Consider the following 17876-nt stretch of genomic DNA (forward strand, 5'->3'; position numbering starts at 1 on the left):
AACAATGCACAGACTTAACACTGGAACAGAAACAACACCTGGGGAAGGAACCAAAGGGAGGGACATATATAGGGAAGGTAATCAGGGAAGTGATGGAGTCCAGGTGAGTCTGATGATGCGCAGGTGCGCGTAACGATGGTGACAGCTGTGCGCCATAACAAACAGACTTGGGGACCTACATGCCAGGGAGAGTGAGCACACGTGACAGTACCCCCTCCGTGACGCACGGCTCTAGCTGCAGGATGCCAACCAAAATGACGATCCCGGGGATCAGGAGTGGACCGGTCACCTCTGCTGAGGTGCAGAAACCTGACGAACCAGCTGAGGCGTGAGTGCCTGATGAGCCGGCTGAGACCTCCCCGGTTGCCTTGGTCGAGGCATGGGAACCTGTTCACCAGCTGAGGCATAGGTGCCTATCGAGCCAGCTGAGGCATGAGAGCCTATCGAGCCCGCTGAGGCATGGCATCCTGTCGAGCCAGCTGAGTCAGGGGAACCCAACAAACCGGCTGAGGCCTCCTAGGTAGCTCCGGGTCGGACACCCGGACCCGACATCACCTCCAACACAAAAAAATAAAATACCCCCCCCCGATGCTTCCCTTTGGTGAGGCGGTATTCTGTAACGATGTGAGTTGAGAGTCAGCAAGCAAGTTCAGGGAGTGAGTGTTTTAATAAATAAACGCAACATAAAATAAAACAAAACAAGAAACACGTGACACATACGTTGGTCTCCCAAGTGGCAAAGCGGTCTAAGGCACTGCATCTCAGTGCTAGAGGTGTCACTACAGACCCTGGTTTGATTCCAGGCTGTATCACACACAACTGGCTGTGATTAGGAGTCCCATAGGGCGGCGCACAACTGGCCCAGTGTCGTCTGGGTTAGGGTTTGGTGTCCGGGTTAGGGTTTGGCTGGGATAGACCGTCATTGTAAATAATAATTTGTTCTTAACTGACTTGCCTAGTGACATAAATACAAATACATTTGTCTAGATACTGTCAATGGGGAGATTCGCCCCCTAGTTCCATTATTTGGTCTAAAACATTGACCCTCTTTGACAAAGACACTACGTCATAGAACTCTAAAGCCATTGATGTGAGTCAGAAGAACTTCCATCCAACGGCTAAACTTTTAATTTTGTATTTTATTTAACCTTTATTTAACTAGGCTAGCTACCCAGCTGACATCTGTGTGGGCCAAACCTAATCTCCAGCTCAGGGTGAAACAGGTTTTCTGCTGTTCACTACGTGTTGTTGAATGCAAAACTACATCATGCACTGCGTACACACACCCCAGCCGGACTTCCATTGTAATACAAATGAGAGGAGTGGGTGGTGGGTTAGTGAGCTAAACAGAACCCAAAGCCACAGTTTCCTCAGGGAAAACAAACGTAGATCCTTCGTTCTGGAGGACAAGGCCAGTCAGTGGGTCATAGTGCCTGACCCCAGGACGTTTCCCTTATCAGCCCCTAGGAGGCCAGGTTCTGGACACACTGTTCCTCCTCTACCAGGGACCCAGCTGGAGAGATGTGTGACATGTCCATGGGCCAGACTGACTGCAGAGTGTCCCCAGTCACAGGGCCTGACTGCAGTTTATCCCCAGCCACCAGCCACAGCCCAGAAACCACTGGCTCCTGGAGTGTCATTCGACTCATTCCATTGTGAGCAAACAGTCTAATGAAATGGTTTCCTATAACATGATGACTGCTTATTGGCACGCTTTGGTCTTTTGTGTGTCTCACATGCATGGGCTTGGTTTAGCTGTTGATGACTACGATATAGGTCTAGCACAGGCTGCGTTTACACAGGCAGCCCAATTCTGATCTTTTTTCACTAATTGGTATTTGGAAAATCAGATCAGCTCTGAAAAAAAATCTGATGTGAAAAGATCTGATGTGATTAGTGAATATACAAATTAGTGGAAAAACGCAGCAATAGTTACATTTTGTACAATAGGCAGTTGTTTTGGTTGTTGTTGTTATAACTGAAGTACTGGATGGGTGACTCAATAAGTCACCCATCCCCCATTATGTTTTTTTGTTTTTGCTGCTTCTTCCAACCCTGCACTGTGGGATCCTATTCACTGGAAACCTTGCTTCTTCGCTACAGATGACACCTGGAATCCTAGTTTTCCACATCTCCCTGTTGTAAGTGTTTATGTTTAAGACCCCTTTCAAGTCTATTCTTGTCATCTTTTAAAAAAACCTTTATTGAAGTATTCACTGAGAGGAGTCCAGCTGCACAGGACTACACTAGGAGGTTCTTCAACAGAGTTCTCCTATGAGAAGGAGACAGAAATACACCCCATACCTCTTAATGGACATACTTATTTTTATTGCATATTTATTTACTATTTAGGTTTTTCCCATGTCTTATACACACTGTGCTCCAGTTGTGTGGGTTTTGGTTAGTTATGTACCAGTTGGTTGAAGAGAGATGTAAGCATGCGTGTGCTGTCTCTTCTATAGAGCGCTAGGAGGTTCTATATGATACTTCAAGGTCTTCCAAGGTCTTAAATCCTCAGAATCCATAGGAAATATTATTGTAACCTACACATACCAAATTCAACATATCTCAGATAGCAATATTCAAAGATATCCAAAAGGCAGCTAGTGTTAGCTAGCTAGCTAACAGTACACTTTAGCTTGAAATTAAACCACTTTCTGTCAAAATTAGAAATGTGTAATAATCTGAAAATGTTGCTAGCTAACGCTAGACTATCTTACCTTTATACATCATCATGCATGATGGACGCATCTCCCTGTCAGGAATGCCATTAGTTTGAAGATGTAATCCAGAGACTTCACTTGATCTTCAACTTCAACTTGATCCTCCAGAAAGTAGAGAGCAACACGTACGCAGCTCCACTACACAATACATAAAAAAGCCAGGTTCGACAGGATTACCAACACAGACTGACAAGCTCAAATAGACAGAAACCTTCTATATGGCAGACCAGTCCAAACTCATCTCTCGGCTTGTCCAGCCCACTCATTATCTCAGCCAATCATGGCTAATGGGAAGGACTTTTTTCACTTTTCTCATAACAAAGCTCATAATTTAACAGTTTTATTCGTATTTACAGATGGCATGCACGTTTGTTATTAAGGCACATAAAAGTTTACATGTTCGAGAAGCCATTTCTGCCCAAAAACACATTTTGATAAAAAAATATATTTTTTATGTTCAAATGGCACCCCTGTGAAGTTGTGCCTTGCAACATACGCCTAGTTTCCTGAATCGGGTCACATATGGCTAGAAACCACACCGGGTCATTATATGGCTAGAAACCACACCGGGTCATTATATGGCTAGAAACCACACCGGGTCATTATATGGCTAGAAACCACACCGGGTCATTATATGGCAAGAAACCACACCGGGTCATTATATGGCAAGAAACCACACCGGGTCATTATATGGCAAGAAACCACACCGGGTCATTACGTGGCAAGAAACCACACCGGGTCATTACGTGGCAAGAAACCACACCAGGTCATTACGTGGCAAGAAACCACACCGGGTCATTATATGCCCATAGATTGGAGGAAAAATGTACATTTGTCCGATTTATGATTTTCTTTGTATGCCTATGGTAAACAAAGCAAGACAGCTGATTCCTTCCTCTATGAAACCAAGCATATCAGAGTGGATTCCGTACCTCTCATATTTCGTTTCATATTTCAAACGGGCCATTGTAACAATTGTGTTATTATGGCAGTGTAAACAGACCTTTGCACTGGGCAGGGCTTCAGGAATGCATGCTGAAGATGTGCAAGCTGATCCAGTGCTGGCTGCATGCAAGGAGCTAGACCAGGGGTATTCTTACCCTATGAGGTCCGGAGCCTGCTGGTTCTCTCTTCTACCTGATAATTAACTGCACCCACCTGGTGTCACAGGTCTAAATCAGTCCCTGATTAGAGGGTAACAATGAAAAAACGAGGTGGAACAGGCTTCGAGGTCCAGAGTTAAGTTTGAGGGTTTTAGTAGTAATTACAGTTCAGTTTGGTGGCTATTGGGAAAGGTGGGGCCCTCCAATCATATTGAAAGGGAAATAGTCAAATGTTTTAAAGCAGTATTTCACGACTTGCATTTCAGGCCTCTTTGCACATTTTTATTTTTAGTTTATAGCAATTGTTATCGCAATAACAATCCCCCCTCCCCGATTGAGGCCTCCTGTACCTGGGTGCACAATGTATCTCTAAACCGTTTAAGTGACCACTTACCATCCATTAATAGAGATGGATTTTCTTTGCTTTGAAAATGAATCAAAGACATGGAGATGTCAAATACGCCATTCTAACTTCAGAGATGACTCTCTCGATAAACACTCCCTTAGTTTACAGCAGCACGTTTCTGCTGGCTCAACTGATTTCATTCATAATGACGGAGAGGGAGAGTATAATTTACCTGGATCCCATGCCAGCTCATCCTGGCCTTGGGCTGGCCTTGTGAAGCACCCCTCCTGACCCTAACCTCCACCCTCCACTTCAGCCCCCATGGAGCCCGGCCAAGAAAATGTGCAGAAATGGACCTTGGATCGTGCTACTCTACGTTCCCTCTCCGTTGCGGTTGTTAGCCTATGTCTCTCTGTGCCTCTGTGACAGGAATGGAGATGCTCTCTTAACCTCCGGGTAAGGCAGACATTCCTTAGGCCGTACCACAATGAACTGTATATTTGTGCAGTATGATATTATATGATGTGGAAAAACGTATTTTCATAAAGCAACTTGCCTTTGAAATCAGTAATATTTGACTAAGGTAAGGATGATGGAGAGTGGTGAGGAGAGCACAATGCAATGGGGAAACGGGGGTAAATACAGTACAGCACAGTGCCCTCATGCTTCACCTACCAGGACCACAGAGATTAAACCTACAATCCTACAGTAGGAGATTCAGAATGTGGCTATGAAGGTCAATCTGTGTGTGTGTGTGCATTCATGGGTGTGTGAGAGCCAGAGTGAGAGAGAGTGTGAGTGTGTGGTCCTGTTAGTAGAGTGGAAAATGATTTATATTTTACGGTTTTAGTTCAGTATTTGCTTTTCCTTTGGGTTGCCAATGACATTTTTAGCAAGAAAGGTTTAAACCTGTCATGACACGGGTAGGAATTGTGTGAAATTAAAACCAAAAGTGGATGAACATGTGTAATATTATGCCACGAGACAAACCTATCCCACTTCAGGACCAGGTGAGGGAGTAGAGTTCCAGCATTAGCATTATACAACTGGTTGTTTGGATTCTGGATGCTGATTGGATGAGCAGCATCCCAGGCCATGTTGTATTGGCCATCACAGACATACCTACTGTACGCCTGCTAACAGTTCCATCTCAAAATGATCACTGCATCTCCATAAGAATATCATGTTCATGTTGCTGTCCCAATCATCTCTTGTATTTATCTCAACTCGCACATCATTTCTCCTTTCTTCCAGCCTAGCATTTAGTTTGTTACAGCAGGGGTTAATATAAGCCTTGCTGTCTGCCAGTCTGACCTCGAAAACAATGTTTCACTTTTGAATTTCGATCTCTGCAGTACCACACAGAGTGAAGGGTGCCCAGAAAATACGAGACCACAAGTCAGTTGAAATCACACATCAACGGCATTATCATGGACATATCCAAGTAAATGGCAATAGAAAAAAAACTCTAACAAATTAAAATGCAGCTAGTGAACTGGCATTCCAGGGTCGGAAATGTATATTTTTTTGCCCGCGCTACAGACGGTTATATTGGTCCGCTAATACAGAACAAGTAAAGGCCAAGTGCACCCTCAGCACCCCTACTTCCTGCGGCTATGCAGTCACAGGTAAACGGGTTGACTGGCCATCCACTATCACGTCGGGCCGAACAACGCCATTTACCTGTGACTATATTCATGAAATAGCCCTGCCTCTTGTGCCTTATTGCTTAAGTAAGAGTAGTCATTACATAATCTTATTTTAAAGAATACGAATGTTAAAAATCTAATATTTTTTTCACAAAAAATACACAATCTCGCTTTGGCATAGCGGGAGCCTATGTTTTATATTGGACCTGTTATGTTGGCCTGGTATGGTTCCCAATCAGAGAAAGCTGTTTATCGTCGGTAGCCATTTCCCCATTGTGATTTGTGTGATCTTATGTGCACACCAGTAGCTTCACGTTTCGTTTGTGCTTGTTTGTTTTGTTTGGTGAGTTTTGGTTTATTAAAATATGTGGAACTCTACGCACGCTGCGCCTTGGTCCAATCATTATGACGATCGTGACAGAAGATCCCACCAACAACGGACCAAGCCCGGGAGATAATGGCATCCTGGTCTGTGGAGGAGATTAGGGAGAGAACATCCTGGACTTGGGATGACATTATAGCAGGAGAGAAGAGCCTGCCATGGAAGCAGGCGGAAGCAGCGAAGGAGGGACAGCGACGAAGTCAGGGAGGTAGGCCACAGAGACCCCAAGAAATGTTTTTGGGGAGGCACATGGAGCAGTCGGCGGAGCCGAGGAGTGAATCAGAGCCAGTCTGGGAGAAGAAGGAGAATTTGGAGGAGAAATGGGAGAGTTGTTGAGTTGGTGGAGGATGCACGGATTTGGAATAAAATAACGTGTTGTCAGTTTGGTGCCACCTGAGTCAGCTCCCTGCATTCGTCCTAAGTGTGTTAAAGAACAATTGATGCCGGCTATACACACCAGGTTTCCAGTGCACCTTCACAACCCACTGCATCCTGTGCCAACTCCTCGCACTCTCCCTCAAGTGCGCTTTCCCAGTCAGGTGTGTCCTGTTCCTGCTCCTCACACTCTCCCTGAGGTGCGTGTCATCAGCCCGGTGCCACCTGTACCGGTCCCATGCATCAGGCCTCCAGTGCGCCTCCACAGTCCAGTACGTATTGTGCCTCTTCCCTACACTCGCCCTGAGGTGCGTGTCATCAGCCCGGTGCCACCTGTACCGGTCCCACGCATCAGGCCTCCAGTGCGCCTCCACAGTCCAGTATGTCCTGTGCCTCTTCCCAGCACTCACAGTGAGGTGCGTGTCATCAGCTTGGTGCCACCTGTACCGGTCCCATGCATCAGGCCTCCAGTGCGCCTCCACAGTCCAGAGCTTCCGGCGACAGTTCCCAGTCCGGAACCTCCGGCGACGTTTCACAGTCCAGAACCTCCGGCAACGTTTCACAGTCTGGAACCTCCTGAGACAGTCCACAGTCCGGAACCTCCTGAGACGGTCTGCGGTCCGGAACCTCCTGAGACAGGGGTTCTCAGTCCAGAGCCTCCTGCGACGATCCACGGTTTGGTTCCTCCGGCGAAGACCCACGGTCCGGTTCCTCTGGCGAGGATCCACGGTCCAGCCGGACCCTCGCCTATTGAGTCAGGTTTAGCGGTCGGAGTCCGCACCTTTGGGGGGAGGGTACTGTCACGTCCTGACCATAGAGAGCTGTTTATTCTCTATGTTGGTTGGGGCGTGATAGTGACTAGGATGGGTCATCTAGGTGATTAATGGTTTATGTTGGCCTGGCATGGTTCCCAATCAGAGAAAGCTGTTTATCGTCGTCTCTGATTGGGGATCATATTTAGGTAGCCATTTCCCCATTGTGATTTGTGGGATCTTGTCTACAGATAGTTGCCTGTGTGCACACCAGTAGCTTCAAGTTTCGTTTGTGCTTGTTTGGTGAGTTTCGGTTTATTAAAATATGTGGAACTCTACGCACGCTGCGCCTTGGTCCAATCATTTTGACGAGCGTGACACCGGTTCTTTTTCTTGCAGAAGCACTTCATTGAGCTCAAAACCTAAAAGTCTATTTTTGGTAAATAAGAATTTAAATCCCCCATCTCCAGAACTAGGTGAAATCACCCCTGACAAACACACAGACACAGACAAAACAAATTAATCACATGGTGTCAGAGCCAAACCCAAACAAATCTCAGATCCATTTAATAAACCTGCATGCTAGTTCATTGTTTGCTGCTGTTTGTTCTGTGTTCTGTGTTGCTGGGTTTCATACTCACACAAGGTTCTGCTGTCTCTGGTCTTCCACACTCATTAAGGAAGTGATGCACCACACAGCATGCAGGGTTGACCAATCAACAGAGGTCAATCCCACAATGCAGAATGGTTTTTGTCTGCTTCCCTGTTGTCCTACCTGAAGCTTCCTGACTCGTTTACATACAGGAGGAAATTAAACAAATTGTGGTTTTTCCATGTGGCAACAGAAGTTCAAATGTATGCTTCCCTGACTGTAATGGCTTGAGACTAGTTGGTAAACAGAACACAGCGAGTTGCCCGCAACCAAGAGTTATTTCTGTTAGAGGTTGCAGAACCGGGCTTGGCGCCGTGACATGGTTAGGAATTTCTTCGGCACATAGCATGGCGGAATGGCACGTTAAGGCCCAACGGAGGCCAATTCATAATTGATGGTGTGTATGGGAACTTTCATACACCGTATAGTAGGCTACACAACTGAGTAGAGAGGCACACATTTAGGAGCAGACCAGTGAAGGTGTCTCTATGGTGAAAGAAGCAGTGATGCTAAATGCAGGAATGTTAATCAGTAAATGCAGGAAATTATTATTGTTCTCACTCCATTGTCTAAGTGAGTGCCCATTCCAATCCTCTGCCTGAACAAACTACCATGCAGAATTCATCTTTGGCTTTGTGTAAATTTTGTCAGACAATGTGACCACAATTATTTCACTGCCTAACATGAAAACAATATTTATTTCCATGTTTTTCACCTCTGATTCAGAGAAGTTGAAGGCTCCATGCTTAGGTTAAGATAGACATCAGGAAGAACAGACAGGGGCAAGACCCACCAGCATGTGAGGTGAGCTGTAAATGTGAGATGTTTATGAAAACAAGAGAGAGAGACATGTCACCCCCCTTCCAGCAGCTCTCGCTCTCTCTACTTCTCCATCTCTCCTCTCTCTCTCTCTCTTTCTCTCTCCTTCTCTCTCGCTCCCATCCCCCTCCTACCTCCCCACCTGTGCATGCACTACTGCCACGGGCACCCAGCCACGCTCTTCTAAAACAACAGCAGGCTGAGTCGTCTCATACCACCATGTCTCTCAGCACCAACATTCTCATCCTACTCCTCATCAGACGGAGAAACACCTGAAGACAGGTATTTCTGCTGAAAGCTATAATAAATCATTGGGCTTTTGTGTCCCTGTTGCTAATGTGTTGTCTCTCCTCGGAGCTCGTTCTGGAGTTGACAGAAGTCTACTTTTAGAGGAGAAGGAGTGGACCGGGCCAGTTTCAGCACTGCTTAGTAATTCTCACACCCTGTCATCACCCCAATGCCCCATTTCCCTCATCTGAATGGAAAGCAGAGTACTGGCGACACAGGGAGCAGGTACAGCCAGCTAACAATGGTTCTGCCCAGGGCTAAACAGAGGCTTTATGGATGCTTGGCTTTTCTCCTAGGAGGCAAGCAGTGTTTAGGTTGCTAGAACATGCTATTGAACAAATTGAGAAGCAAATGTTGATTTTAAGTTAATGTCCACAACTTCTTTTGGGCTTTACATGTAAATCATACGCCAAGGATGATGACTTTGGTTGTGTTACATTCTGGGAAGAATAGTGTGATGTTTACATAAGGAGGAATTTCATATTTTTACCAAAATTGGCGGGGCTACAAATGTCAAAAAAGTATTAATGAAACCATGAGGGATGACAGTGTCCAAGATCCATATTATCCATGGAGGGGTCGTAGTGGGAAGCTGGCCCTCTATCTGTCCACGCTGAGCCTGGTGGCCAGGAAGTCAGAAGTGACCATTGGAATGTTCTGGTTAGAGCTCTGTGTATGAGCGTGAACCTTCTACCTCAGCGTGTCATCCCCCTGAAACACACAGGCGAGCACACACACACACACACACACACACACACACACACACACACACACACACACACACACACACACACACACACACACACACACACACACACAGCCCTCCAACTCAGTCTCGCTCTAGCCCAGTGGCTTGGATCCCTCACTCTGTTCCTAAATCCATCTCCTGCCTTTTGGGCCGATGGGAGCGGACTTCCTGAAAACAATGGAATGGACTAATCTGCCGATTTACCACTGGATTTGATAAAGGCCGGTGTTCCTGGACAAAGTTTTTCTGACCTCTTGTTATAAAACTTTGCATCTCTCTCTGACACCCCTCCCCCTGTTTTCTTTATGGATGGGCAGAGAGTGGCTTACCGGTGGTGCCTGTGTCTCTAATTAAACCCTTCTCTCTCCTCCTTATCTTTCTCATCCCCTATCCCTCCATCATGCCCCCAAAGGTGTGAACACACACACACAGAAAGAGAGGCATCCCGGTCAGACCATTAGTAGCCTAGTCCTGAAAAGACTCATCGCAGTGTCCCACGAAGGGGGTAAAGCCCAACGGTGTCAGGCTAAAAGTCAAAGGCCAATCCCCAAAGGTCATGGAGAGGCTAATAAGGTATTGTGACAGTAAAAATGTGTAATCTCCCTGAGACTCGAAAGGATCCATCTCTCCCTTTGTTCATATCACAAGGTTCCCCCCTCCTCAAGGAGTAGGCTTATGTCTCTTGGTTCTTTCCTCTCCTCCTACATTTGTCAAGAAGGCTACATTTTTCAAAGCTTTAGTTTGGAGAGGACTCATTTATAACAAACTTTCCTGAATCCCCTCACTCCTCTATTCTTGCCTCATCTTTCATTGGAAAACTGTCTTTAGCCAGCCTATTTGAATGGCCAACCAGTTGATTCCCAAATAACAATTACAATTCTGCTCATTGGCGAGCACCCCACAGGCTGTCTTGATGCAAAAAAACTTGGCCTGGCACATAGAGGGCTGTGTGGGCATGAGCCCTCTTGATGAGGGTATTATTTTAACGGAAAATAGTTGCCTATTCAAGACTTGCAAAAGCCATCACTAAGACACAAAGCATGGATAATAAAGGGGACAAAAGCTGGCAGGCGGACCACTTTTGCAAGCTGCGAAAGCCTCCCAACCCATAGAAATAGAATGAATAGAACGTTCTGGTTGAGACTTTCTATTCATTATATTTCTCTGTCCCTAACATTAGGCTACCTCCTTCCAACAGACTAGGCAGCACATGACAACGGCGTGTGAAACTGTCCGGTACAGGCTGTGTGCTTACCTTATCCTTTATCATCCTATTTACCAAATTTTATGGAGTGTTTTTTATTCTTCAAATCTTACACTTGCTGCTGCGATAGAGCTCTTGCTTGCTTCTCAGTCACTCATCTTACACTGATGTTGCTGCTGCGATATAGTTCTGGCTTGATTCTCATTCTTTCCCAGAAATAGATGCCATTGCACAGAGGACAATTCCCCCAGACATACGCCAGACTAGAGCTGAAATGGCAGAATGTATTTGGAGTTCTTACGCCCATGTTTCCTGTTTACTGTATCATTTTCTCATTTGGTGTATATTGCTATCCTCGTGGGTACAGGAAATCCCCAAAAGTCTCCACGAGGATAGTAAAACAAGAACAATTCTCCCTCGTGGGGACATTTCCCAGGTCCCCATGAGGACAAAGGCTATTTTAGGCTATGTGGTTAGGTTTAGGGTTAGGGTTAGAATTAGGGTTAGCTTAAGGGTGTGTGTGTGTGTGTGTGTGTGTGTGTGTGTGTGTGTATGTGTGTGTGTGTGTGTGTGTGTGTGTGTGTGTGTGTGTGTGTGTGTCACTGTAGCATGTTCCAAATGGTTGATGGTATAGGAAGGAATACGTTTTTATAGGAAATGATGAGCTGAGACTTGGATACAGTAGTTTCTCCATGTAAACTGTACATAGATGTTCACACTGGCAACCCCACAGCAGCAGGTCAAGGACATGTGGTGTGTAGTGCCGCTGACGGTAAAGATGTGACATATTGAGATTGTGGCTTTCCACAAACAAACACATTTGTGATTTCCGCTTGTTTGTGACGCAACCACACTGTTATTGTTTTCCTGTCAGTATGAATGACGTTAGTGTGAGAGAAAGCTTTTTGCCTTCTCTAATTGCCCATCTTTTTATTCTGAAAAATGAATCCTTGGACATCCCTTGAGAGTTTGTGTATGCATGTTGAGGACAGACCTGGGTTCATATAGTATTTGACATATTTTAAATTTGGTTTGGTTCAGCCTGTGTGGTGCCATGTGGAGAGTGCTTTTCAGTGTTGGCACTTTTGCATTGGTTCCACTGCTCGAAACAAGCTCAATTCAGCGTGGCTATAGAATATACAGGAATATAAATACTTTTTGAACCCATGTCTGGGTGATGGGGCAGCTGACCAAGTGATCTATAACGTCCACAATCACCTTGTTTGGAAATGGTCATTGAACTTTTATGTATAATACCACGTTATGTAGTGTAGCTTCGTGAGGACCGTTTCAGAGCTCTAGTTCTAAATGAACAGATGTGGGCAGTACCACTAGTTGAGGACCAATGGGTGATATGTCTTAATGATTAATCTTATCTTCTACATTTGCACACACTGTACATATATTTTTCAATTCTGTGTTGTTGTTTCTGTCGCAGTGCTTTGCTTTATCTTTGCCAGGTGGCAGTTGTAAATGACAAGTTGTTCTCAACTGGCCTACCTGGTTAAATAAAAGTGAAATAAAAAATATTCAAACGTGATATCAGCAGGATATTAATTTCACTAACCACAGTACTGCATAACTTTACAATTATTAATTTCTAGTCTCAAAACATCAAAACAAGAAGCATACTTCTGGGAGAAAAAAGGATATTCTCAGTTGGCAGACTTTGTCACTTTAAGGGCATTTTGAATTGTCTCTGAGTCTTGTTCAGCTTGGAAAAAGTCTGAACATTTGGACCAGAAGGACAAAGAGAGAAACAAGTGACAATTCCAAGAGACCAGAGACCCATGTTAAACCTTATGTTTTGAGCTCCAGGATATGATAATTTAAATAGATGGAGACTTAGGCATCCAAATTCTGTTTCCGATGGTTTTGGGCTGATTTGAACTTGGAGAGGTTGGAGCCTAAAATAGAATCCCCGCTATGAGTCCTCAGGCTTTTCTCTTATCCCATCAAGTCTTCTATTACCTGCTACACATGGCTTTTGTATATTGATAATATAGTCTTACGTTTACAAAATCTATATTTGATGGAACAGATTCATACGTGTTTTATAGGTTAAATAAATATTGTTTGTGGTATGGCTTTGATGATGAAATACTGTAAGTAAAAAAGCTCATATTTATTGGAATAACATTGCAAAACGCTGTAAAATCGGGCTTAAAGTCAGAGCCTATAATTATTAACCGATCGCAAGTGGCAGTTTCTTCATATAGTTCAGTTGAGTTATTTCCAAGAGAATGGCGTGGCAAACTGACGTTAAAAGAAATCTTTACACAATACTATGTGGGTTACATTTCTTTTGAACACCCCATCTTATTTGGCAGAGTAACCATTAATAACGTCTGTTTTCCCCTCTCCCTGTGCGGGAATATGGGTATTTTAATGCCAGTTAAGACCCTGTTGATATTGAAATATGGTCTGGATGTGGATCCATTGTGAAACTCTCAGCAGCTATGGAGCTCTGAGACTATTTTATGTCTTGTATTTAAAGTGTGATGTATAGTCGTGTAGCTCCCTGCAGGCCGTGGGGAGATAGAGATGGTGTGTGCAGAGCTAAGTGCCTCGGTCTGCGTCCCAAATGGCACTTTATTCCCTACATAGTGCACTGATTTTGACCAGAGCCTTGTGGGTAAATAGGGTATACAGTACCTTCAGAAAGTATTCATACTCCTTCATACCCCTTGATATTTTGTTGTTTTATTCAAAATTCAAACCAAAAAAATGTCTCACCTATCTACTATTACAAGCATACCCATAACATGATGCAGCCACCATAATGCTTGAAAATATGGAGAGTGGTACTCAGTATTTGATTTGCCACAAACATAACACTTTGTATTTAGGACAAAAAGTGAATTGCTTTGCCACATTGCTTTGCCACAACAAGATGCACTGTTTTGGAACATTTGTATTCTGAACAGGCTTCCTTCTTTTCACTCTGTCAGTTAGGTTAGTATTATGGAGTAACTATAACATTGTTGATCCATCCACAGCCATTGAACTCTGTAACTGTTTTAAAGTCCCCATTTGCCTCATGATGAAATACCTGAGCGGTTTCTTTCCTTTCTGGCAAATGGGTTAGGAAGGACGCCTGTGTCTTTGTAGTGACTGGGTTTAATGATACACCATCTAATGTGTAATTACAGTTTTTACAATTCCTTTGGCACTAATTTCAGAATCTTGTGGTCATTTTTCAAAACTCTAGACACAAAACGCAAAACGGTCATAACTTGTATCACAGGCTATCCAATGTTCAAAACATTGCATTGTGCATTCATATCTTTAAAGAAACCTTGCACTTGCAGAATCATTGGTTCAAATAATTAATTTATCATGAAATACCATAGGAACATTCATTTAGATCACCCACACACAAGATACCGATAGTTTCACTGTGTAGTTGTTCGTACAATCATTAAATATTGTAGTACAAAATATGTGATACATGTTTCATTATACTACTAAACGTAAATACATCACTGTAAAAGGACTAGTAAAGAAAACACAACAGACACAGTGGAATCATTGAACAACATCTGAAATGTATTGATGAAATACAATAAACTCATAGGTTTCTAATCAAAGCCAAAATAATTAGCTCCAAAAAAAGAAAAAAACGACTGTACTTGTATATTTCCCTCAACCCTGTCTTGTGGATTTGGCCATAGGTTCTCATCCACATCACAATGGATGTTTTCATTAGACAAACATCTTGGGAAGAATCTTCAGGCATGGCGAATCCAGGCCTGACACTGGTCTGCCATGATGTCATTGCATGCGTCGTCCATGGCGCCTATCATATACCTTCCACCTCCATGTGGAGAAAAATTCCTCAATCGGGTTTTAAGAAAGGAGAGTACGGTGGTAAATTGTGGACGGGCCTGAAACCATGCTTGCAACTTTGACCGTGGTATGATTGTTGCTGCCACACATGGTGATTCCAGCATCTCAGAAACAGCTGCCTTCCTGGGATTTTTATGCACTACAATCTCTAGAGTTTACAGAGAATGGTGCGATAAACAAAACACATTCAGTGAGCGGCAGTTCTGTGGGCAAAAACACCTTGTTAATGAGAGAGGTCAGAGGAGAATGTCTAGACTTATTCAAGCTAACAGAAAGGCCACAAATGCTCAAATAACAGCTGTTTAAAACAGTGGTGAGCAGAAGGGCATCTCTTAACGTATAACACCGTGAATAATTCAGGTTGTTGTGGAGGCAAAAGGGGGTCCTACCCAATGATAGATAGGTGAACCTTATGAAGTGGCCGGTGAGTGTACAGTAATGTCAAATCTGAAAACATGGTCTGGGAAAGTGGTACAATGGACCATAGAAACAGTGTCTGATAAAGAATGATGATGAAATATTACATCCATAGATAATGTAGTCCAATTGGTTCATGTTCCACGGTAATTGGTGTCACTAGATCTCGTTATCCTGAAACTTTCATGATCTTAACATGGAATATTGTTTGTCAGTTTCCATAAAACTATGCATTAAGAGTAATGCAACAGTTACATATAATTTTGAGCAGTTGTATCAATTGATAGTTAGATAATTTTAATGAAATGAATAGGCACATCAGATGTAATGTGTGAATTTCATTTTGAAATGGTAATACTTTGATGTTAAGTTGTTTAATTTTGAACAGGTGATTTTAGTTCAATGAACAAATGATCTTAGCTTTATGTGTATTGTATCCAAGCAATTGGAAAAAGTGTTAAGAGTTTTGAAAAATTTGCATTTTGATCATTGGTTGTGGTTTTTGTGCCTAGAGTTTTGAAAAATGACATCAAGGTTCTGAAATTAGTGCCAAAGTGATTGTAAAAAACTGTAATAACTTCACCATGTTCAAAGGGATATTCAATGTCTGCATTTTTTAAATTATCCATCTACCAATAGGTGCACTTCTTTGCAAGGCGTTGGAAAAGCTCCCTTGTCTTTGTGGTTGAATCTGTGGTTGAAATTCACTGCTCGACCGAGGGACCTTACATTTAAACGTACGTGTGGGTACAGCGAGGAGGTAGTCAGTAAAACACTGTTGAACACTATTATTGCACACAGAGTCCATGCATCTTATTATGTGACTTGTTAAGCACATTTTTACTTCTGGTCTTATTTAGGTTTGCCATAACATAGGTGCTGAATATTTATTATCTCAAAACATTTCAGCTTTTCATTTTTTATTAATTTGTAAAAATTAAAATTAAATAAAAACATAATTCCTCTTTGACATTATAAGGAATTGTGTGTAGGCCAGTGACAAAACATCTAAATGTGATCAATTTTACATTCAGGCTGTAACACAACAACATGTTGTAGAAGTCAAGAGTTGTGAATACAAATGGCACTGTATGGTGCCATTTGGGATGCAAGCCTGTCCCTCAGTGTGGCCAGGGTTATTTCAAACCTGGCCCTCAGTGTGGCCAGGGTTATTTCAAGCCTGTCCCTCAGTGTGGCCAGGGTTATTTCAAGCCTGTCCCTCAGTGTGGCCAGGGTTATTTCAAGCCTGATGCTCAGTGTGGTCAGGGTTATTTGAAGCCTGTCCCTCAGTGTGGTCAGGGTTATTTCAAGCCTGTCCCTCAGTGTGGTCAGGGTTATTTCAAGCCTGTCCTTCAGTGTGGTGAGGGTTATTTGAAGCCTGTCCCTCAGTGTGGTCAGGGTTATTTGAAGCCTGTCTGTCAGTGTAGTGAGAGTTATTTGAAGCCTGTCACTCAGTGTGGTCAGGGTTATTTGAAGCCTGTCTGTCAGTGTGGTGAGGGTTATTTGAAGCCTGTCCCTCAGTGTGGTCAGAGTTATTTCAAGCCTTTCCCTCAGTGTGGTGAGGGTTATTTGAAGCCTGTCCCTCAGTGTGGTCAGGGTTATTTCAAGCCTGTCCCTCAGTGTGGTGAGGGTTATTTGAAGCCTGTCCCTCAGTGTGGTCAGGGTTATTTCAAGCCTGTCCCTCAGTGTGGTCAGGGTTATTTGAAGCCTGTCCCTCAGTGTGGTCAGGGTTATTTGAAGCCTGTCGGTCAGTGTGGTCAGGGTTATTTGAAGCCTGTCTGTCAGTGTAGTGAGGGTTATTTGAAGCCTGTCACTCAGTGTGGTCAGGGTTATTTGAAGCCTGTCTGTCAGTGTGGTGAGGGTTATTTGAAGCCTGTCCCTCAGTGTGGTCAGGGTTATTTAAAGCCTGTCCCTCAGTGTGGTGAGGGTTAATTGAAGCCTGTCCCTCAGTGTGGTCAGGGTTATTTAAAGCCTGTCCCTCAGTGTGGTCAGGGTTATTTGAAGCCTGTCCCTCAGTGTGTTGAGGGTTATTTGAAGTCTGTCCCTCAGTGTGGTCAGGGTTATTTCAACGGCGGGTTACAGCTGCAACCTCCGTTGCGCCCTCCGTGGATCGCAGGTTCCTTTAACTCCTGTGGTTTGGTGTCACCCAAAGGTGTCTGATGCGTTTGGCCGTCACGTCCGGGTGGCCTGCCCTGCTTGCGGTCCCCCACTGTTTGGGTCTCTGCTCTACGCTCAGATTAGATCTCCACTGGGCTCTGTTCGCTGAGGCTTTTCCTGGAAGCTGGCCTCACATTCATTGAGTATTTACTTATGTTACAGTGTAAACTGGCACTGTGCAGCTCTTTGGGTTAAATGCGGAAGACACATTTCAGTTGTACAACTGACTAGGTATCCTCCTTTCCTTTCCTTTCCTTGTCTCCACTCCATCCTCAGTGAATGGCTCTGAGCTCTGGCCTGTCTCAGTGTGTTGAGAATACTTCAATGATATCTCTACCTACTGATTTATTGTTATTTTATCAAGATTTTAATCAACTCAACTGTATCCAAATTAGGCCTTTAGCTACCAATC

At 43.9% G+C, this 17876-nt stretch overlaps 1 protein-coding gene across 1 annotated transcript; it reads left to right on the top strand.

Moving 5' to 3' along the window:
* Positions 1-254: 254 nt before the first annotated feature.
* Positions 255-17573, top strand: LOC139407503 (uncharacterized). The gene is made up of 3 exons (XM_071151295.1): positions 255-328; positions 6739-7372; positions 17460-17573. Exons 1-3 carry the CDS (start codon positions 255-257, stop codon positions 17571-17573), a joined length of 822 nt encoding a protein of 273 aa, XP_071007396.1.
* Positions 17574-17876: the final 303 nt, after the last annotated feature.

The sequence above is a fragment of the Oncorhynchus clarkii genome, chromosome 4 (assembly GCF_045791955.1).
Source record: "Oncorhynchus clarkii lewisi isolate Uvic-CL-2024 chromosome 4, UVic_Ocla_1.0, whole genome shotgun sequence".
NCBI classification, from domain to species: Eukaryota; Metazoa; Chordata; class Actinopteri; order Salmoniformes; family Salmonidae; genus Oncorhynchus; species Oncorhynchus clarkii.

Coding starts and splice junctions, on each gene's coding strand:
- LOC139407503 (XM_071151295.1), top strand. CDS start 255: ATGACGATCCCGGGGATCAGGAGTGGACCGGTCACCTCTGCTGAGGTG. Junction 329..6,738: donor CCTGACGAACCAGCTGAGGC/GTGAGTGCCTGA, acceptor GCGCTTTCCCAG/TCAGGTGTGTCCTGTTCCTG. Junction 7,373..17,459: donor TCCGCACCTTTGGGGGGAGG/GTACTGTCACGT, acceptor TGTCACCCAAAG/GTGTCTGATGCGTTTGGCCG.